Source organism: Onychostoma macrolepis, chromosome 10 (genome assembly GCF_012432095.1).
Source record: "Onychostoma macrolepis isolate SWU-2019 chromosome 10, ASM1243209v1, whole genome shotgun sequence".
Lineage (NCBI taxonomy): Eukaryota > Metazoa > Chordata > Actinopteri > Cypriniformes > Cyprinidae > Onychostoma > Onychostoma macrolepis.
In genome coordinates, this window is record NC_081164.1 from 21,307,694 (window position 1) to 21,331,523 (window position 23,830).

The 23,830-nt window shown below is 37.5% G+C and overlaps 1 protein-coding gene across 1 annotated transcript; it reads left to right on the top strand.

Annotated features, from left to right (window-relative positions):
* The first annotated feature begins 893 nt into the window (after positions 1-893).
* Positions 894-22,965, top strand: fgfr1b (fibroblast growth factor receptor 1b). The gene is made up of 17 exons (XM_058789587.1): positions 894-1,375; positions 6,183-6,379; positions 12,529-12,615; positions 12,696-12,868; positions 13,964-14,087; positions 14,174-14,364; positions 15,060-15,204; positions 18,096-18,289; positions 18,388-18,533; positions 18,628-18,749; positions 19,463-19,573; positions 19,678-19,868; positions 19,954-20,076; positions 20,161-20,231; positions 20,342-20,479; positions 21,072-21,177; positions 21,376-22,965. Exons 2-17 carry the CDS (start codon positions 6,235-6,237, stop codon positions 21,556-21,558), a joined length of 2,250 nt encoding a protein of 749 aa, XP_058645570.1. The 5' UTR covers positions 894-1,375; positions 6,183-6,234; the 3' UTR covers positions 21,559-22,965.
* Positions 22,966-23,830: the final 865 nt, after the last annotated feature.

Sequence of the window (23,830 nt, forward strand, 5' to 3'; positions counted from 1 at the left end):
GGTAAACACAATCTGCCGTGTCCTCCGGGCTAAAGAGGAGGGAGACCTTCCAGCGTGTCATCAGCGTTCAGTTCAAAAGCCAGCATCTCTGATGGTATGGGGGTGCATAAGTGCATACGGTATGGGCAGCTTGCATGTTTTGGAAGGCACTATGATTGCTGAAAGGTATATAAAGGTTTTAGAGCAACATATGCTCCCCTCCAGATGATGTCTATTTCATGGAAGGCCTTGTGTATTTCAGCAGGACAATGCAAAACCACATACTGCAGCTATTACAACAGCATGGCTTCGTAGTAGAAGAGACCAGGTGCTGAATTGGCCTGCCTGCAGTCCAGATCTTTCACCTACAGAGAACATTTGGCGCATCATTAAACGAAAAATATGTCAAAGACAACCACGAACTCTTCAGCAGCTGGAAACCTATATCAGGCAAGAATGGGACCAAATTCCAACACCAAAACTGTAGAAACTCAAACCTCAATGCCCAGATGTCTTCAAACTGTTTTGAAAAGAAGAGGATGCTACACCATGGTAAACATGCCCCCGTCCCAACTATTTTGAGACCTGTAGCAGGCATCAAATTTGAAATGAGCTCATTTGGTGCATACAATTTCTCAGTTTTTAAACATTTGTTATCTATATTCTATTGTGAATAAAATATTATCTATCTATCTATCTACTAACTAAGTGCAGAAATATAATAATAACAATGAAAAAAATCTAAATAATAGAAGAAAACATTATAACTATCTATCTGTCTGTCTGTCTATCTAATAAATATAATAAGTAGAAGTGAGTTGGTAAGGATCAGCAGTGTATCTGCATTGAGTTTCAGAGGTGAATGGCAGCATCGCACTGGGGGGTTGATGGATGGGGGCAGTGGAATTCTTGAATCCTCAAATCCTGGAAGTGGGAGGTACGAAGAAAAAAAAAACCCTCCTTCATATGCCTTTCCAGAGGAAGAATCGCTGCTGTGAGCGACAGAGAAAGCGCAAGACAAACACGCACTTTCGCAGCAGTTTACCTCGGCGTGACTCGTAAATCTCCGTACACCGCGAGACACCAGAGCGAGTTTATGAATGAGAAACTTCCCAAACAGCAAAGACGTGGAAGTTTACTCACGGTTTATCTACGCACCTGGACCCAAACCTATTGTTTGGTTCAACTGGTTTAAACGCGACGCTACTTTTTGCAAAAAAAAAAAAACAGGCGCGCTGCACGAGAGAAATCTGGCTGAGAAGCTTGTTTTGATTCAATTCAGCGTGGGATATTTTCTACGGAGGTCGCTTGTTTTGGAGTAATGCTTTACAAACCTAAATAACTCCCACAAGAAGTGCACTTCGACACAACCAAGTGCTCACAATAACATTCAGAGGTGAGTGCTTTTAACTTTGTGAAGAACCTCAACATTTTTAGTGTTATGATGCCTTTGATGTTCATTTTTATAATTGAAGTAAGTTAGATGAAAGATTAAATACGCACGCCATAGTCGTAAGAAAAAAGACGTAATCTACAGACACATATTTCAATTTAAAGAAACTTTTTTTGCAAGTTTTATGTAGAGAGGTCAATACAGTATTGATATAGCCTATATGATTGCAATATAAATATAAATAGAGGTTCATATAGCCTAGTTGTGCTTTTTAAAGTAAATCATTCTCATTTCCATTGTGTTTGCACATTCATGAAGAGACAAACATTGAATAGGTGCTCACAGCAGGAGTAGAATAAGAATGCTACATTGTGTTCCCTCAATTTCCATATCAATGAATATGAAAAGTGACCTATTTTGAGCTGTAAAACCCTAGGTGGCATTGTCTGTCCAGTGTTTGTTATGGATGCACTGTGTTCCTTGAGGAAACAAACCTTTCCAGGGTGATCTGCTTCTGTGTTAATGATAAATCAGGGTTTTTTGTAATTTAACTGAACTGATGTTTCCTGGCTGACCTCTGTTGTAGAGTTTAGGTGAAAAGATGCACTAGTAGAGTCATTCTAAACATCTTAGTCAAGAACTATTGAAACTGAGTCAGTCCCATGCTCGACATGTTTTTCACTAATTTACCTTAAGGGACACTTTCTGATCACGAGTCAATGTGTCAGCATGTCAGAATATCTGAGGATGACTACTTCATTCCACAAGCATTCATTTCAGAGATGAATCATTAAATTAAACTGATATTTTTCAAAACCACAACCTCCCTCCCCGAGGAGCCCATCTTGACTTATTGTGGCACTTGTGCTGAGTTACGGCCGAATCTCATAGTCGACTGTGTCAGCTGGAGCCCATCCAAATTGAATGTGTAATATTGGATGCACTGAAAGACGAGCTGCATCCATGCACCTGGTCAAGAGCGCTGCTCGGTCACCCGCTGTGACTTATTCCTGCTGCTGGTTTTTTCCTGGTAATCTTCTCAATATCACTTTCAGCAAAACTGGATAGTAAACTGCAGCTGAAGCTTTATATTCAGAGTTTTAAAACTTTTTAGCAAAAATAAAGATTACAAAAAGAGGTTTTCTTAGCAATGCCACAAAATAAATATATTGGGTTCCCCAAAGAAACCTTTTAGTAAACAGTGAAGTTCTTAAAATAACCATTTTCTTTTTTTCTTTGTGAAGAATATTTTAATAACATTCTTCCACTATAGAATGTCTTGTGCAATAGAAAGGTTTGGTGGATGTTAAAGTTTCTTCTGATGCCAATAAAGAAACTCTAGTTTTAAGAATTTACATAACCATTAATGTCGTTCCCATTTTTTGGAGTTTTTAGTGTGCATCAGTGATTATGCAAAACGAAGCCAACGGAGGTGTGGATAGGAAGGCAAATGGCGAAATAATTCACTTGGATTTCCTTTCCTAATCTATACAATTACAGGTGTAAAGCCTGATAACTACCCAGGCGGTTGAAAGTGGTGCGGGTTGGAGGGGTCCTGGGATGGATTGCATGACTATCTCCCAAAACAAACACTGAGTCGAGGAATGTCATGCATGGATGCAGCAGCATAGTAATTAAGAGTCCGGGCTGGACTCTCTGGGGGGTAGGGAACACAGCAAACCCCAACCTTTAATTATCACAATGGGCTTTTCAAATGCTCCTCTTGCATTACTGTGGAGAACTCTGAAAGGACTGCTGGTTTCAATGCTGTTTTCCACTTTTGGTGGCGTTAGTTGAAGTTTCTTCGTTTGCATTTATCCATTTAGAAGATGCTTTTGTCCAAAGCAGCTTTTAAAAGAGAATTGCACGAGTATAAGCAACTACTTAAATGTTATTTAGGGCCAAAAATGTAAAGAACTAAAACAATTAATTTTTTATTATTTCAATTTATTAACTTTTTTGCTGAATATACATTAATTTATTGATTTATTTAGTTAGTTATGCATTTTCACATTTGCTAATCTGTAATATGCACTAGATGTTTAGTTTCATTAGAGATAAGGAGTACACTGTAAAAATAGTTTGAATGTTAATGATAAATAACACAGATTATTTAAGTATGTTTTGCAAGAAATACTATTTTGGTCTTCGGAATTTCATGTTTGCCCATTTCAATTTCACTTGCCATTTCTTTGTAGTTATTTGTAAAATTTACTAGCAATTACTGAGTGAAAATTATTTCAAAGTATTTAATTAATTTAGTTAATTTATTGGTGTTGTAGGGCTCTTTTTTTTGTTGTGGTGGTGATGGATAACATTAAAAATTGCTTAAAAAGCAGAAGCTATCAAGCATGAGCACTATCAAACTCGTTTTATTTCAAAATCCATCAGACTGGTGATAGAACTGTGTAACATGTTAGCAATTATCCCTTAAGAACTTTTTCGTGACTGTTGTTGAAAAACACTTTTATAGCTCATCCAATAACATTTCTTTTAATCTCGTCGGCGTGCCACAGTTTCATGTGTGAAAAAGTTCCACGAATAACTCCGCATTCTCATCAGTTTAAGAGATTCTTAAATTTTACTGCTTTGACACGGTTATGGACAGCGCCTGTGAGGTAACTGAACTGCGTTTATGGCCTTATCATAAACCCACTGCACACCAGCATTTAGGATTTTTCATTCAGGGTCGCCACCCACCGCAGAACGACCGTCTCTTCATGTACTTGCCTTCAGCTGAATTACTTTTGGCATAAAACCATCCAACAGCTCTCAGTAATGGACTGACATCCCTCGTTTATCATTCTAACGAGGTGATCATAATTAACTAAATTAGATGTTGCTGTACGTCAAATTCTTCTAGATGAAAAAGCATCACGGTTGAGTATTTTAAACACTTGTGTGAAGCTGAGACTTGCAACAAAGGTGCTAATCAGTTGACAACTTTGTTTGCATTCACTAATATTCTAATTCCCTTCCTTCTCAGTAATGAGAGCAAAACATGTCACACCAGATTGCGTTATTTTAGATTGGAAATTGTGAGTAAAGTTGAAGGTGCGAGAGCAAATGGTCTGCAGCGTGATTATTGGAGGAGGGGGTACAAAAACAACCGCCAGATTACGGGGCTTTTGTTGGGTAACGTTTGGCAGGGATGGAGGCGTGACTGGGGTTCCAAGGAAAGCCAAGTGTCAAGTGGCGATTCTTAGGGGGGCATAGCATTAACAGATGTGTTTCACACCACCGGGATGGCCTCTCCACACCTACTCAGGGGGGCAGCTGCTGTCGGGTGAGGGGTCGAGAGGTTTGGGGCCTCTGCTTTCTTCATACTTGTGGGAAAACCATGTTTGAACTAGTTTTTGATTTTCGAGGTCTCTAGTCCCAAAGTTACAGCTTTTTCTAAGTTAAGTTTAAATTTTATGTCATAGGACACTTCTTGATTTGAAATTAGGAGATTTTTTATTCTATTATGTATTAGTGGTTGTTTTAGTGGGTGATTGGTTGATGCATAAACAGTTGTCAATGCTAATCAAACTTAATATTTAAGTGCAATGAAGGAGCCTTAGAAGTCGAATTAGTGAGTACCAGATGGGCTTTATAGCCAGGTGACGTTATTATTTCATTAAATGAGAGGGGTCTGGTCTTTGTAAGCAGAACGTGAGTGTAGTTGGGCTTATTTTGTGGCTTTTTGAAATAGTTATAAGTGGAAACTTATACTGCTGTTTAAAAGTGTGGGCCTGGTTAGATTTTTTTAATGAATAAGAAGTCTTACATGCTCATCAAGGCAGCGTTTCTTTGATCAAAAATACAGTAATATTGTGAAATATTATTACAGTTTAAAATAACTGTTTTCTATTTGAATATACTTTAAAATGTAATTTATTCCTGCGATGCAAAGCTGATCATTCTAATACGCTGATTTGCTGCTCAAGAAACATTTATTGTTATTAAGCTTACTGGCCTCAAACTTTTGAATGGTTTATGTTGCTTGAAGTTGTTCCTACTTCCTACTGTGATGTGATGTGTGTACAAGTGATTTTGATCAGAATAAAATGGACTCCTTCACAAAGAGTAAAGACAGTAAGAGTAAAGTCTGCATATTAGATGTTTATTTGATGCTTTATGTATGTAGTTTATCATTCTTGTGTTGCCACAGAGAATTATGGGACATGGAGTTTTCTCATGCAATCCTATTGCCAAATAGTCATCTAGATAAGTAGTATTTTCTAGCAAGTTTTATAGCTATTTTCATTAATTGTGTGCAAAATGTGCAGCGTTTACATTTAAAACCTAATTAAGACCAAACTAATTTTATTGTCATGGTTTTCAGTGGACACCAAAATTAACATTTCTCTGTGGTATTTGCATTGTAGTGGTGTTTATTTGCGCTCAACTCATACAATACGTCAAGTTGTAATGATATTTATATCTAAACATATCATGGGATGAAAATAAAGATCCCAAAAGGGTGTTCTCAGAGCTGGAAGAACCATTTTGGGTGAACGATTCTTAAAAGAAGCATTGCTTGAACATTATAATTATCTAAAGGACCCTTTTCCACTATAAAGAAACTTTTGTGGAATGGAAGGATTCTATGGATGTTAAAGGCTCTTCATGGAACCATCGATGCAATAAAGAATCTTTATTTTGCAAAAATATTGTGCAAAAATGTCCATGTTGTGAAAGGTTCTTCATGAAACCATTGATGCCAATGAAGAATAATGGGAAAAAGCCAGTTAATTTTTCCTTCTTTGTATCTTTTCATAGCGTGTAAGACTAATTCCTGTACACGTTCTCTTTCACTTTTTGGCAGGTAGCTCTATGCTGCCGGTGTTGATGGGCCAGTGCTGCCCACAGCTGTGTGAATGAGCTGTCTCAGCCCACCCTCCTCACCCAGCTGCCCTGGCATGGCTTCTCTCAGGATGATGAAGTCATGGCGTTTGCTTCTCCTGTGGGTTATTCTAGCTCAGCTCCCCTTGGCCTACTCACGTCCCGCAGTAACCGAACAAGGTAAGTTTTTCCTGTTCCCATGTCCACTTCCAGGCTGTTTCTAATCTGAACAAATGGACGAAAGCAGCATGATTTAGGCTCCAATACATTCATTTGATGTTCAGTTTACACTTGGCTCTACCTCATGCAGCAGCAGAGTTCTGGTCACGGCTCCATTTTTGATGTGGAGTTAACAAGTGGAGCTGGAACTCATTAGGGTCTGATGTGTTGTAGGACTCCAGATGCTTTTCCTTTATGCATCCAAGTAGCTTCGGGGTCTTTCGCTCTTTCTTGAAACCTTAGAGGTTCAGATGGATCACGGTGGAATGCACAGCATTGCAATGACTCCTTAACGTGCTAAAATATCTCCAAACACAATACATACCTCTATAGCAATGGGAGAATGGCTTTGAATAATTTATATATTTAATCTGGAATGCTCATTAGCTGCTTCTCTTTTACCCATTGGTTTTGATATATTGGCACCATATGGTTATAGCAGTTTTAGTTATTGTAGAACATCAATTTGAATTAAAAATGGCAACAAGCTGAAGTTAATTTTTTACATTTTATTTCAGTTAACATTTAATTTATTTCAAGTAATGAAATTTGTTTTATGGATTTAGTTAACTGTAATAACCCATAATTTAAATAATTTAGTTTTTTATTGTAAGTACAGTAAAATATAATAAAATTATTATTTTTATTTTCAAGCAATGAAGATTGTTTTATGGTATTAATAACTAATAATAATAATGTAATCTCAAAATGAATCTGCATTTTTCATACTTTTTTCTTTTTTTTTGGACAAAATTGTATTCGATTTTAATATCAACCATTACTGTCCATATTATTAAAATTATCTTTTTCTGGACTGAATTTTTACGTTGATGCATCCTTATAGTTCATTGTTTTGAGTGGAATCAAGAAGTTTGATCATTTGCTTTTAACTTCACTGTGAAGGCAGGAATCAGAATTGTTGTTGTGACAGCCTGACACCAACACAGTTACACTACAGCCTCGATTGTAACCAGTTTTATTGATGATGCATGTTTGCATACAAGTGGACATAGTGTCCATTCACAGCTGCTTAAGATGCTGATATGTTGTACACTGCGGGCTGCAGAGCTAATCTGCATGTGAAAACAGTCATCATCCATATCCTGTTGCTGCATAAACTCTTGCTCCATTGTTTGTGAGCCTTGATCGAACTGTCTGTTTGCCTTCTCGCCTGAATTGACTTGTTGTAGTGACTCGGTGCCCAGCACTATTACTAGCCAGGCAGGAAATCCCAGCAGCAATCCATCCAGGCTATGACTTCCTTTACTGATTCCCAGCCAAGTCCAGAGCTTAGCACCAATCCTGGTTGATGCGGAGAGACGGACAGCTATAAGGATTTGAGGCTTGTTTTATTGAAGCTTTAGTTCATTAAAAGGCTCATAATGATCTGAAATGCAATGACTTTTAGGCTTTTAAAGATTCCGTGGATGAATAACGAGGTGATGACAGATGTTGTCCACTTCAGCTTGGACTGACTGACCAAGACAAATGGGTCAGGCCTCCGCCTCCCTCTGAGAAAACACATTCTCTCCTGCTTCTCCAAGAAGCCAGTCCGGAGCGGTCTGAATCCGAACACACAGATGTGCGTTGGTACGGCTCGCTGATGAAATCATACTTGTGTTTTTGGGTCGGTCAGACTGGGAAGAATGACGTAGGAGCATATCGAGATTCTTTCTGTTTAGTGGAAAATTTTAAGAGTTTTAATTTAGTTAGATTGTTTTGTAGCAGTCATAAACAAGTGTTTTTTCCACAGAATTTCTTCTGTAAACAAAATGTGCTTCCAATTCGGCTGTTTAGGTGGTGCGCTCCTCCCCTTGTTGTCGACTGCTTCAAATTTTACCAGAGGAATGGTTCGAATTTCTGCATGTTGAGGATCAAACTTGACTGCATTTTTATTCACAGTGCTATTTTATGTGCACAAAGCTCCTTTTAGTTGAAGCTTGTGTAATAGCTTTGTATGATATTCTGACTGGACATTCTCCACAGGAACCGTTTTGGAAAGAAGTGTGCATGGGATTGTCTAGAAAAAAACAAATAATACATGCAAATAATAAATGCACCTAGTCATGCACTACTGTTAAAAATATTTGGTCAGTAAGATTTTTTTTTTTTTTAAAGAAATTAATACTTTTAATCAGCAAGGATGAATTCAATTAATAAAAAGTAAGAGCAACATTTGTAATTTGACAAAACATTTCTGTTTCAAATACATGCTGTTCTTCTGAACTTTCTATTCGTTAAAGAATCCTGAAAAAAATTCCATTATAAAAGGCAGGGTAACATTGATGGGTTTTTTTGGACATTTTTTGTCTTTTTTTTGCCACTTAAAGCAAAACCACTTGTCTATGAAGAATTAATAAATGCTAGACTCCTCTAAAAATAATTTATTGCAACAATAGTCACAGCCAGGCATTTAATTTTAGTATAAAGGCATCAAAGGGGATGCTGGGAGTTGTCAGCCCTATTAACTGCAGTTGTAAGTGCTGTTTTTCTTGTAAATGTGAGGTTTAGGGATCTGCGTCATGTTTCTTCTCCAGTAATTGACGGGAATGATTGGAAATAAAGGGAATGGAAGGATATCAGATGAGATCTCATTTTATTTTCAAGACCAGCATCTCCCTCAGCCTCAACCTTTCCTGCTCACCCTGCTTTTTTTTGTTAAATTGGGCTGAAGGGAAAGTTGATCCCAACCCCCTCTCGTCCCTGCCAGGATTAAGGGGCCTGTGATCCAGGAAATACCTCCACTTGGCTCAAGTGAGATCTCCATGACAACTAGCCGAGGAACCTGCTGTTACAGGCTCTTCTCCGTCTCTCCAAACGTGCTCTCTTTCCCCCTTCCGTCTCTTACGGATCCGCTCGCATTGTCAGGAAACAGTGCGGAGGACAAAAGGGACGGATTAGTTTGTTTGACAATTAAGGTGACTTTAGGTTGGTGGGGGGTCTCTTTGAATGGGACAGGCAGCCGTATGTTCTGGCGTCAGGGGGTTTTTGGGCTTTTGTTTTGTATGTACTGAAACTTAGGCCTAATAAGTGTAATGGGCCACCGGAGGTTAATCTTTAAACTGTTTCATTTTTTTCTACAGAACTTCCCCCTCTTTTATAAAGGAAGTATCGCATTTCTTGCTAGCAGGCTTGTGTTTTAGATTCAAAGTGTTTGAGTTGTGTGCAATATTGAATTTGTGGGTGAATCTCATCATAAACATGCCTAGACCACATTACAGCTCAAAAGAACAAAACAAGAAATTATTTTTATATTTTATAATAAAAAAAATTTCTGCAGTATATTTAAGAAAATATACAACTATTCCGGTTTTGTACATTGTGACATTATTTTTTATGAAAAATAAGCACATTTTCCCATCAAAATCTTATTCTCGTTCAGATATTTTATCTTTTTTATTCTAATTTGTATTGTTCTCAAAGAGGAGACATTATTCCTGTAGTACCTAAAATTGTCATACAGTGTTTTCATTTCTTATTTTTTAAATGATTATTATAATTAATTATTTTAAATCACTAAATGCTGTACAAGAAGTATAAATACTTTACAAAGTAAATATTTAAAATAATTATCTAAACCATTTTTTTTTTCACATTCCAGTCAAAAGAAATATATTTTTTGCATTACAGTATTTAGATTAAACTTAATGTGTAATGTGCTTAATTGTCATAAATAATGTTATCATTCAAAAATATTAATGCTCAAGGCTTAATTTCCTTTGTCCAAATTATAATAATTATTTACTGTTAATTTTAGGTTAAAATATGGCCAAATGTGATCTTGACAGGTTTCGTGAGACTCAGAAAATGTAGATGATTTTCCATATTCATCTTTTTTGTATTCATCTTTTATTTTGTGGCCTCACAGTTTTCTTTATTTCTTTTGTTGGTGGTGGTTCTGCCATATTTTTATAGTTTCATTTGTTCATTTATTTTTAAGTTTGAGGCATCGCTTCCATAGGCTTCGTTCTCCATGGTGCTTTACAAGCTCATCCCTCTTTAGTTAGTCATAACTTTAAGTTTTGCGTTTCTTCACTTTTCTTTGGACAAGAGTCATCTCTTGTCTCACACTTTTTTAAAATGCTGATTTTGATCCAGTACCCCCTTTGCCAAACCTTCGCTGGTCTTCTGTTCCACCACTAGTCCGAACAGAGGTGAAAATGGAGCTGTACACATTGTTCCCCGGGGAGCGTTTGGTGCTGCAGTGCTTGGCTCAAGACGAGATCCCAGTCGTAGGCCTAGCGGTCATCTGGACTAAAGACCATGCCGCAGTGCTGAATGGAGACCACATGCGGGTGAACGGGGGACAGCTGGAGATCGGGTCAGTGGAGCTGACAGACTCCAGGCTTTACTCCTGCACTGTCCAGAGCTTGTACAGAAACCACTCTACCTATTTCATCGTTAATGTAACGGGTATGTCTTGCAGGAGCTTAGAGGGGATGAGCTTTGTGTTTTTTGTTTTTTTCTTATTGAAGAAACACAAATTTCTTCATAAACAACTCAGTTTGGGGTATGGACATAAATGATATCTGGCTTGTTAAACAGAGTTGTTCTGCTAATTTTTCCAAGCAAACGATTAAGGAAACAAGTGACAAAATGTCATATTAACTACTATTGAAAGAGGAATCTGAAGTATATTTAGAGACCAAAAAAATCATAGAGAATCTTTTGACACTTTTGGCCTGATGGCAACCAAACTGTAAAAAAAAAGATATGTTCAGTAAGTCATGGCAACTTATGTTTTTACAGTACTTTAACTTACAGTACTTTAAGTTGAGCAATTTCAACATCTTTTTTTTTTTTACGATCTATGAGATTCAACTTGATATTTTTTGAAGTCAGTTTAATATAAATTAGTTTTTTTAAGGATTGTTTTTAACAGTGTATTAGCTATGTTTCCACCCACATTATTTATATACATTTTGGGATATCGATTTAAAAAACTATGAATGGGAATGCCAAGTGCATAAAATCTCAAAATGTGCATTAAACTTAAATTTGCTAAATGTGCTAAATTAAGGTGCATATTTTGATAAGAAAATGCGTATAAAACTATATCATTTCCTTAATGTGCACCATGTAATGTTCAGTTTTTTTTTTTGCAATTCTTATTGTTCGAAAAGGGGATTTTCATTCCTGTAATACCTAAAATACATGCAATGTTTCAATTGTAATTTATTCTTAATTATTTTTAATTAAACGCAGTACTATATTGATGTATAAATACTTTACAATTTAAATAAAATCTAAAATTATTTAATTCATTTTTTTTCACATTACACATTACTATAATTATAATGTGCTTAATTGCCATGAAAATAATGTTAGAATGCTAAAAACCTTCATGCTTAAGGCTTCATTTTCTATTTCCAAAATATTATTTCCTTTAAATTTAAAATATGGTTAAAATATGACCCAGACATGATCTAAGCAACCACATAGCAACCCCCTGGCATCATGCTGGTACGTTTTGCACAGCCAAACACCACTTATTGTCTTCTGAAATTGTTAAAAACTAGTTTAAGTTTCCTTTTGAAATTGTTTTGTTGTTATAGATGAGCAACTGAGATACTGTGAGGCCGTTTCTCTCCTTTCAGCTGTGGAATGTATCAGGCGTTGAGTGGTGAATTTGTTAGACAGCTCCCCAGAGTGTGTGTGTTTGCGTCTGTGTGATGGGAGCGTGGGCACAGCTCTGGAGCGGAGCCTCTGGTGACTCATGTGCTCTTGCTGTCCGCTGCTCTGTGAAGGGCGGATGCGTTACTTCATCCTGGTTCACTTTTCAGTTCAAGCAAGAATACAGAATCACCAGAATATTGTGAACACACAAATAATTTCATAAATAAAAGCATCGGAAGCCTCTCCTTTCTCAAGCTGCTGCTATTATTTGCTTCATGGCTGGTAAAATCAAACACTTATAACTTATTGGATATAAACCAAGACATTAGCAGGTGGACAAACAGACAAATAAATAACCACATCTGCATGTGCTTTGCTGAATTTGTGACATCTAAATTGTGCATGATGAATTGTGGACTCGTGCTATATTCTGACCTTTATGGGCGTCTGTATGAATGTATTCTCTGACACACATCCTGTCGACTTTGTCACAGGTCACGCAGTAGCGTCTTCTGAGGATGAGGACGATGATGAGTCATCATCAGAAGAGAACAAGCCGTCAAGTAGCCAGGAGCTCTTACGTAAGCATGCTTTCTCTTTTTCGGGAAGGAAATCAAATGATGAATTGTTCATCATTATTAATACCATATTTCCTCTGTAGCGATGGCGCCTCGTTGGGCCCAACCTGAAAAGATGGAAAAAAAGCTTCATGCCGTACCGGCCAGCAAAACGGTGAAATTCCGATGTCAGGCCGAGGGAAACCCGATGCCGAAACTACGCTGGCTCAAGAATGGAAAAGAGTTCAAAAGAGACCAGCGCATTGGGGGCTACAAGGTACGTTTGCACCTGAGCAGACTTCAGTTCCTGACTGATATCACTGTTATGTGGGACATACAGCCCTCATTTACTCTGCACCTGAGCTGAGTGAACGAAAGCCGATACCTCAGCTTACAATAGGCCAAAATCACAGCCTGAATCTCTACACCCTGAACCCGACACCTGAATACACACACCCTGATGTAAACGTGCAGGAAACATCACAGCTCTGGTTACAAATAGTTAGCTGTAGTGATTAGAGCTTGGCATTTGACTTGCTGCCGATTTAAAAATGGATTCAAGATTCAGGAGAGATTATTTGTCATACCAGCCATATCCAAGTATACAGAGGAGGTGAAATACAGTTCCTTCAAGGCCCTAGAAATTGTAAAAAAAAAAATTGTGTAGTGTATTCCAGGCTTAATTCAAACCCTTATCCATATGTGTTTTTTTTAATGAAACAATTTTTAATGATTATTATTATTATTGTCATATTGGTCTGTATATCTGAAAATGATTAAATATTGTTCTTATATTTATTCAGACATCTGTATGGTAAATGGTCTCTTTTAATTTAAAATAAATCATTTTAAGACATTAATAAGCCAAAAGTACATATGTGACCCTGGACCACAAAACCAGTCAAAAAGGTGAATTTTATCTGAAAGCTGAATAAATAAGTTTTCCATTGATGTATGGTTTGTTAGGATCGGACAATATTTGGCTGGGATACAACTATTTGAAAATCTGGAGGGTGCATAAAAATTTAAATATTGAGAAAATCACCTTTAAAGTTGTCCAAATGAAGTTCTTAGCAATGCATATTACTACCTAAAAATTAAGTTTTGATGTATTTACGGTAGGAAATTTACAAAATATCTTCATGGAACATGAAAAGAAAAATCGATAATTTTGACCCATAAAATGTATTGTTGGCTATTGCTACAAATACACTCATGCTACTTATGACCGGTTTTGCTCCAGGGTCACATATGTATTTCACATAAGAGATTTGTGAATGGATTATGCAGATTTGGTTTTTAATTTTAGTGTATTTGGAGTAAATAGTGCGTGAATGCATTTTAAATAATTTTTCTTTTCTTCCATTCTCAGCTGCGGGAACACATGTGGACCATAATCATGGAGTCCGTGGTGCCCTCAGACAAGGGCAACTACACATGCCTTGTGGAGAACGAATATGGAAGTATCAATCACACCTATCAGCTGGATGTAGTAGGTCAGTCATCTCTCAATATCAACGAGTGGCAGTTTAGGAATAAATATTGCACTTAAATCCAAATCTAACAAACATGTATATTTCAGAGCGATCACCTCACAGGCCCATCCTGTACGCTGGTCTCCCTGCAAACCGAACAGCTGTGGTCGGCAGTGACGTAGAGTTTGTCTGCAAGGTGTTCAGCGATCCCCAGCCTCACATTCAGTGGCTCAAACACATACTGGTGAACGGAAGCAAACTGGGACCCGATGGACTCCCTTACGTACGCGTCCTAAAGGTAAAGGTTTACATTGAAATGCAGTCAGTTTGCTTCAGTCTGACTTGTATGGAGCAGATTCATCAGTGGTCCACACATATTAGGATGTCTTGGTTTGGGATCCGATGTGATGAATTTGGTCTCTTGTCATCTCCAGCACTCGGGGGTCAATAGCTCGGACACCCAGGTGCTGACGCTCTACAATATCACAGAAGAAGAGGGCGGCGAGTATATATGCAAAGTGTCCAATTATATAGGTGAAGCCAATCAGTCAGCCTGGTTAACTGTCCTTAGACATGACATGCAAGGTAATTTGACCACAGGATAGTCCTGAAACGATCTCCGTAGAGGTTTTAGCCTTGGGTTTCTCTCATGCTTTGGGTTTTCCTATCCCATGATGCCATGGAAATTCCCAGTTGACCCAACCAATGGCGATAACTCCATCGCTATGGATTGGGTCTTGCTGGAGAGTCTCCATGTGGCTTGCCTGATGTGGGTGGAGGTAGATCGAAGGTGATGGTGCTGGGCAGCAATATTTGATCCCTTTAAAGGTGATGGAAAGGTTTCAGGTGGTTTTCCGAGCATCTAACTGGTTTTTAAACCAACCAGATAGATGCAACGACTCCCCAAAATTTCCCAAGCTTAACGTGGTCCCGCTTCCTCCTCCTTTCCCTCATGTCTTGGGCCTCGGGTCTGCTTTTCTCGTTCTCTTCCAGACGGCTGGCCTCAACACCACCGACAAGGAGATGGAGATGCTCCAGTTGAGGAATGTGTCCTTTGAGGATGCTGGGGAGTATACTTGCTTGGCGGGCAATTCAATTGGGATCTCCCATCATTCAGCTTGGTTGACCGTTGTCAAAGGTATCCGGCAACTCTTTCCTGTCCTCTCTAGACCTTTCCTTCTCGTCCATCGCTCCCAACAGTGGCCATTTGTTTGTGTCATTCGCCAGTTTCAGGTGAACCACGTTTAAGTCAAAGAGCATTTACTTAGCCATCACTTTAGCCGGTGTATATTTTGCACCGTTGACAAAGGCAGAGGTGTTTCACGGGAATGTGTGTGGCCGTGCACAGGTGCACAACCACCCATGCGTGGCACCAGCATACCAAGTAGACCAAACATTTGGATTTTAGTGACATCTTCCCCTATAAGTATCATCTTACTTAGGTGCCCTCAGGGGTTTTCACTTCCATTGACCTGGCAAATGACACCAGTTATGGCACTGTTTCACCTCCTCTACTTACCTTTCTCTAAATACCTTGTTTTCTCGCTCTGACCTGCTATCTTTGTTGTTTTAATGAGGGGTTAATGCACATCACGTCACCTTTTTTCAGATTAAATGAGCTCATTTTAAGAGTAAGCAGACTGATATGAGAACATTTTGCATAAAAGCTCTGTTCCGATACCTAGTGAGCTACTTTGTTGTCTTCTAAGGCAGCATCCTAACTGTGACTGAACCTCACAAATGACTTATTTGGATTGAGACTGTGACTTCCTGCACCCCACGAAGAGCAGAAAGGAGATTCGATTTGCATATTGCTAAAATGACAAATCCGTAATCTCCTCAATTGGTTCTCAGCTTTTTTGACTCCCCACAGTCCACAACAATAATCAGAGGTTTCTTGATTTTTCTGTTTTTCATGATTTACTCAATAAGGATTAAAGAACATAAAAAATATGTTTTACTGACAATTTCTACACAATAACATATTTTAGCTTGGCATAAATAGACTTTTATATATATATATATATATATATATATATATATATATATATATATATATATATATATATATATATATATATATATATATATATATATATATATATATATTTTAAATGCCCATGGAGTTAAAGCTCAAGACTTTATTAAATTACATGTGATTTCTAGACATGGAAATGTCACTTTTAAAAATTGACTACCTCATGTATCAAAACTCTCATTCATTAAAGTCATCTCGAGGCCTCTTAGAAGTTTACGAAGCCCCCCACGGCCCTCTGGTTAAGAACCTCTTCTCAAAATGTTGCAAAAAATATTGAGTAAAATCATCCACTAAAGTATTAAATAATTTTTGAATCACTTTATGTGTAGAGCATGGATATAATGCATTTAAGTGGGATCTAGGTACCGGTATAATTCTGGAGCAGTGTTATAATTCTTTGACTATAATCTGAAATTACTGTGACTTGGTGCTGCATTATCATTGAATCATTTAAAACTTTTTTTATTTTTTTATTAATGTGTGAAGTTGGCATCTATTTTCAGAGTTTTGTGACTGTGATAGCTGTCACTTGATCCTCTAATCTGATAGATTATCAGCTTGATCACTAACTAATAGCCTGTGGGTTTCCTTGTGGGAAAAATAATTATTAATGATCAAGCATCTCAAAATTAGTTCCTTTTCTTCTGGAGACTTTGTTTTATTTCAACCACAGCATACTATTGCAGAACAACTCAACTCTATATGAGCGAAGCTCTAATTTAATAACAACCATTCAGGTGTAGCCATGTGTCACTTTGGCCTCCCAGGACAATTTGGCCAGGATGGTTCTATTTCATACTTGTGCATGGGATGACTGCAGCCTCACGCCGGTGGAGAATGTGGGGCGAAATACTACGCCACAAAGGAGCCATTATGCGGCCACAAAGGAAGCTTGTGCTCTTTTCTCAGTGCCAATAGTGTCAAATGCACTGGTTGAAATAAAACAGAGCTGGGTGTATGTGTGCGTGTGTGTGCCTGTCACCAGCATCTACCAGTGTGTGTCAGTCCAAAGCACTGTTTAATGCTGTAGACACAGTAACAGAGGTGTTCTTGATGTCGGTTGACACTGTACTAGTGGATTTAGCCTTATTAGTGCTGTTTGCTATGACAAGCATCACTATTATATCTGTATTTTTGTCTTGTTTTCCAGAAAAAAAATTGTGTCCTCAAAACAAGATACTTAAGAAGCAAAATTTGTGTCAAATAAGATTTGTTTCCAGACAAAATATCTTGAACCAAACCTATGGAAGCCAGTTTCTGCCAATGACTAAAAAAAAAAAATTAAAAAGGGTAATTGTGACTTGTCACGAGTTTACATCTTGCAATTCTGACCTTTTTTTTATCAGAATTGACTTTTCTGACTTTTTCTTGCAATTGCGAGTTTATATTTCGCAATTGATTACTTTTCGCAGAGTTGTGAGAGATAAACTCGCAAATTGCGAGTTATAAAGTTAGAATTGCGAGTTTTAAAGTCAGAATTGTGGGATATAAATTCACAACTGTAAGAAAAATGCCAGAATTGTGAGAGAAAGTCACAATTTCCTTTATTTTTTTTAATCAGTGGCGGAACCTGGCTTCCATATAATCCTCGCCAATAATTTTTTAATATATTTATACTTAACATAAATAGAATTCTGAATTAAAAAATTATTTATTTTTAATTCTATATAATAAAGTAAATTCAAGTAAAATCTTGTTTTGAGACAAAATACTACTTATGAAACTAGGTTAGTGTAGTTAACTAACTAAAACTGAAATTAAAATACATTAAACCCAAGTAGTAATATAAAAACTAATAAAAATGACAAAAGCACATAACAAAATGACAAATTAAATGAAAATAAAAATGAAAACTGTAAATATAACAATACAATTTAATTCAAAATATTAATAAAAACTATAATCATTTAAAAATAATGCTAAGGAATTCTTCAGAAGATTTATAAATCTATTTTTTGTTACTGACCGTAGCATTCTGTTTGCCCCATAAGCCCCCACCACTCCCTCTGCCGTCCCCAGTCAGTCCTACCTGGAGGTGCTGATCTACTGCGTTGGGTTCTTCCTCATCTTCCTCATGGTAGGAATCGCCACCATCGTCAAAGTCCGCAGCTCCTCCAAGAAGAGCGACTTCAACAGCCAGCTGGCCGTCCATAAGCTGGCCAAAAGCATTCCTCTCCGCAGACAGGTAACAGATAAGGGCTTTGATGTATGCTGTCCAAAGAAGGGCCCTTGTATCCTTCTAAAGGCCCTTAAAACCCCCCGTTCTGCTTCCTCGCTCTACAGGTGTCCGTAGAATCCAGTTCCTCTCTGAACTCTGGTGTGATGTTGGTCCGACCTTCACGACTCTCCTCCAGCGGGTCGCCCATGCTGTCAGGGGTGTCTGAGTACGAGCTGCCGCAGGACCCGTGCTGGGAGGTGCCCCGAGAGAGGTACGGACCAAAATCTGAACTTACCTTGCTTCTTTTGTTTTCTAACTGGGTCAACCTAGACATCATTTTGCAATTTTGTTTTTGTTTGTAACAGGCTAGTACTTGGGAAACCTCTGGGCGAGGGCTGCTTTGGCCAGGTGGTGATGGGCGAAGCCGTTGGACTGGACAAAGACAAGCCCAACCGCATAACTAAAGTCGCTGTGAAGATGCTGAAATGTACGTGGTTTTGCAAAGTAAAAGCCTTAAAGGCCCCATGAAATGGTTTGACACGATATCTAAGGGATCTGGCTGATTTTTGATGAAGTGACAACAAAAACTTCATAGATTCACATTGAAGGAGCGACCACAATATCATATCCTGCAAAAAAATAAAAATAAATAAAGTAAATAATAAATAATAAATCATTATTATTATTAAAAATAATTAATATTTTGTCTTGGTTTTCTGTAAAGTCTGTACAAGAATATATATTTACTTGAGCAACAAAATTGTGTACATTTTCTTCGCATACAGTCTTACTTGATTTGAAATATATCTTGAATTAAGTTTATTGCTTATACCTTATTGGCAAATCTTCTTGTTTTAATGATAAATCTCACAAAATTGTATTACATTTATGCTTAAAACAAGAATAAGGAATTGTGGGAAAACAAATGTAATAGAATAATCATATTTCTATGTTCATTTAAACAATAATATTTAGGATATAAGTAGTAATAATAATTGTCCCAATATGTTCTTTTTATTTTAAGGTTTAGGTATTTATTTTCTGTAAAATCAGACAAAAATTCTAATTTAGAAAACAACTTTTTGGAATGTAGATCCAACAGACATGGACTTTTAGTCATAAAACTCTCATTTTGATTTCATGGGGGGCTTTATTTATCAGATGTTTGCTCATGTAGAACATTTTGCATGTTTTCATTAGCTGACGCCACTGAGAAGGACCTGTCTGACCTCATCTCAGAGATGGAGATGATGAAGATGATTGGAAAACACAAGAACATCATCAACCTGCTCGGAGCTTGTACCCAGGATGGTGAGAGCCCGTCTGATGATTCTTACAATCACGCGGCATTTGAAGATGTTAGATCACACTGCAAGGATTTCCATTCTCAAAACACTCTTATTTCCTGCATCCAGGCCCTCTTTATGTCATCGTGGAATACGCCTCTAAAGGAAACCTCCGGGAATATCTGCGTGCCCGACGGCCGCATGGCATGGAGTACTGTTACAATCCTGACCAGGTGCCTGTGGAGAGCATGTCCATTAAAGACTTGGTCTCCTGTGCCTACCAGGTGGCTCGTGGCATGGAGTACCTGGCATCTAGAAAGGTATTGTTGTGTGATTTATTAAAAAATGTCTTCAAAATGTGGGCTGAAATTAATATTTTTTTGGTCTGTGTGCATTCCCCAACAGTGTATCCACAGAGACTTAGCAGCACGCAATGTACTTGTAACAGAGGACAATGTAATGAAGATAGCAGACTTCGGTCTGGCCCGGGACGTTCATCACATAGATTACTACAAGAAGACTACAAATGTAAGCAGTCAGTTATTCAAATAGTCATATTTATTATCTAAAAAGTCAATATATGACAAGTGAACGTCTTTATTTCTTCTTCAGGGCCGGCTGCCTGTCAAATGGATGGCACCTGAGGCTTTGTTTGACAGGATTTACACACATCAAAGTGACGTGTAAGATGGCTTATGTTTTCAGTTCCAGTATATCTTCATATCAGTGCTCTTATTTTATAGAAGTTCAGTTTCTGTGTTGTGTTTTGGTTCTGAGTGTTCTCTTGTTGTAGGTGGTCTTTTGGTGTCCTTCTATGGGAAATCTTCACTCTGGGGGGCTCGCCGTATCCAGGAGTGCCTGTGGAAGAGCTCTTCAAGTTACTGCGAGAAGGTCATCGCATGGACAGACCCACAGCTTGTACTCAGGAGATGTACGGCCCTTTCAAATGTTATAATTAGCAACTAAAAGATGATTCTTTTCATTTGACTTTTTATTCACAAAACATTTAATGGAGTGAAACATAGCCTATATTTTTTGTTTTTTGTAATATGCATTTTATGTTAATTTTATTTTTATTTCCAAGATTTTTTCTTTTTCTTTAGCTGAATTAATTTTTTCTTTGAAATAAAAAGGCCCATTCAGATATTTTTTTTTAGCAACTAAATTAAATAAAATCTTTTAAAAACTTTTTTTGAGTGAAACAGACTTTGTAATTTATTTATTTTAATAAATATTTAATCAACAATAATAATCATTACTTAATTATTAAAATAAACAAATATTGAGTGAAACAGACTGCATAATTTATAAGAAAAATGTATAATTCATTATTTAAATTAATAAATAATCACTCAAAATGCATCATACTATTTTAATACAAGTTTAAAAGATTCTATATTTTCCACTTTTAGTTACTTTACCAGAAAATAACATTTTATTCTTTATAATGAAATGCACTGATGAATTGTGCACAATAGGATTTAATACAAATTAAATAATTCATATTCAATTTTTTTTTCCAGATACCTGATGATGAAAGACTGCTGGCATGCGCTTCCCACACAGAGGCCAACTTTTAAACAGCTGGTAGAAGACCTTGATCGCACTCTGTCCATGATATCCAATCAGGTAAGGTCAGCATCCCACTCAAAATGAATCCTCATAAGTGACTGATGTGAAATGCACATCATGGGCAGCAACTCTGTTAAGGCTTGGGACAAAAATGCAAATATTCTCCTCCATCTTCCAACTTGGATGAAAATTTTCACTGTTCTCATTGCAGTGCATTCTGGGAATGACTTATTAACGTATATGTTTCCCTTCCAGGAGTATCTGGACCTCTCCGTTCCCCTGGAGCCCATGTACTCTCAGGTCATCCTGAATGAACGGAGTTCCACCTGCTCCTCCGAGCCGGACTCAGTGTTTTTAAGAGAGTCTGGACCTGAAGAACCCTGCATCCCTCCGACAGTTCCCCCACAGCAAACCGTACGATCCTTCAAAAAACGCTGACAGTAGAGAACACCTGGACCTCCATGTTCATAGAGGATCTCTCTACATCTTTCTGCTTCCTTTGACTCGTAAACTCTGCAGGCTCAGAGACTGAGGAGTTGAGCCTGGGCCGTTCTAGCACAGAAACGCAAGTAGGAGGACCAGCAGACTCTGTAAAACAAGACTGATCAGAACAGAGAGGGACCTATCAAACTTTTTGTCCTTCAGAGGGATCGATCCTCACAAATGAGATGTTTGCAAAGCATCACAGAAGGATAAAATGGTCGTCGATGCCAACAAAGTCAATGGGGTGGAGAAATAATTTCAAGTGTCGGCTTTGTAAATGTAGTTAAATTTGTACAAACATGAAATTATATAAACGCTATGTTTTTATATTTCTATTATAATTATTGTTATTTTTGTATGAGTTTATCCTCCTTTTATGCTCAAACAAAACCAGCCTGGCGACATTTTGTCATCGCTTGGTTTCTATTTCTGCAGTCTAGCAATGAAATCTCATTGGTCAAAAATCATTGGATATTATATTAAGAATGAAGTGTGTAATTTTGTTGTTTTGAAGATGTTCAGATATTTTCTTGTATCCCAGTGATTCAAAAACACCATTTGTAGGTCGGTTTCCTGAAAAACACTATTGCACTCTCAAAACATTTATCTATTTGATCCTGACCTGCTCAATGTAGCAGTATTGGCTTGACCAGTATCTTGAATTTGGGGCGGGACTATCTGTTTGTTCGACCAATGAATTAAAAGTTAAGGAAACCTGTTTGAAAACAGTCTTTATTTTATGCCGTTTGGCAATGCAAGTCATGCAGAAATTACACCCTTCACCTTTAAACATCAAATATGTTCTGACTGGCTTTGATTGTGTTGCATTTTCTCTTTCACTGTGGTTAAATGAATAACTTATGTTTAAAAATTTCATCTCGTGCCTGTTTCGAAGATGGTGTCACACAGATTTATATATGTTAAAAATAAGCTACAAATGAAATGTTACTATTGCTTGCTGTTACGATCGTAAGGTGTGATTGCAGTGTCCTGAAACACTAAATTCAAGTGTGAATGAATGTTTAGTAAGTATTAATATGAAACAGCTGGAATATGTATGTCTGTTTAGCATCAGCATGGTGGTTGACAATCTGTTAGCACCAGTTTCAAAGCATAGCATGTCTGTAGCTTCTTCATTATATTAAGCTAGACTCTCAAACGACAGGGTTTATATGCCAGGATTGGCAACTTCTTGTAAGGAACAGTGTAAAATTTTGTTCTTGAATAGAGTTTTGATGCTTGTGTGATTGTTTATGTATGTCCTGATGTGAATTTCGAGGCAGTGGCCATGCACTTATATTCAGGCTGTCAATAAGCTGACTGATATTGCCTTTCCTGTGGGAATATAAATAAAAAATGTTATATATAAAATATAATCTTGCATCTGTATATGTAGCTCATGCACGTAGGAAATGACAGCCAAACATCTCTACTTGCAGACCAGAGGTTGTTGGAAGGGCAGATGAGCGTAAGAAGTTGCTGACTTAAAATGCAAACCGTCCACTCATGTTGAAAGCTCAAGTGAGAGCTAAGCGCATGATTAACGGTGAGAAGAAAGTGTTTGTCCCCTCCGCCAGCCCCTCATCGATTAACCACGCCAACACCAAGAGCATACATGGCAGTGAAACAAGACAGCTAAAGCACTTCAGCGAGAGTCTTTGATCAATGCCAAGCAGTTTTTCAGTAGATTGAATCCAATATGGCAATCTATGTATTTTACAATCCAAACCAAACTCAATATTCAATTATTCAGGTGTTTCTATTATCTGAAAACAGATAGATAGAGAGATGGAGAGATAGATGGCACAATAAAACACTCAAAAATATCTATTTTTCGTGGACTCTTTTTTTTTTTTCCTTAGAAACTGCTTAGCAATCATGCAGAACTCCCAAAAAATGGACTAATAACCGTATAGCAACATAACTACTCATTAACCACTTGAGCAACCACTAAGAACCCTACCATTGTGAGAGCGAATTTTACACTGGCATTGGATGTAAAATAATTGTAAAAATGATTAGTGTGACACGCCAAGCTACAGTAACTTGCATATCAGGATGTTTCATTGGCTTGATCCATCAGAACCCTTTTAGCATCTTTGTCTTTTCAATCTCAGTAATCTTGTTGCTCCTGGCAGGAAAGGGTCATAATTGTATTAATGCCTTGAAATAGGAGCCGTTAGGATTCACATCTGCTGGTCTGTTTGTGCCATTGCACCCCTGTAAA

Bases quoted from the DNA above. Each gene is read 5' to 3' on its own strand.
- fgfr1b (XM_058789587.1), top strand. From the start codon at position 6,235: ATGAGCTGTCTCAGCCCACCCTCCTCACCCAGCTGCCCTGGCATGGCT. The intron at 6,380-12,528 runs GTAAGTTTTTCC...ACTTTGTCACAG, and splicing joins TCCCGCAGTAACCGAACAAG to GTCACGCAGTAGCGTCTTCT. The intron at 20,232-20,341 runs GTAAGATGGCTT...CTCTTGTTGTAG, and splicing joins TACACACATCAAAGTGACGT to GTGGTCTTTTGGTGTCCTTC.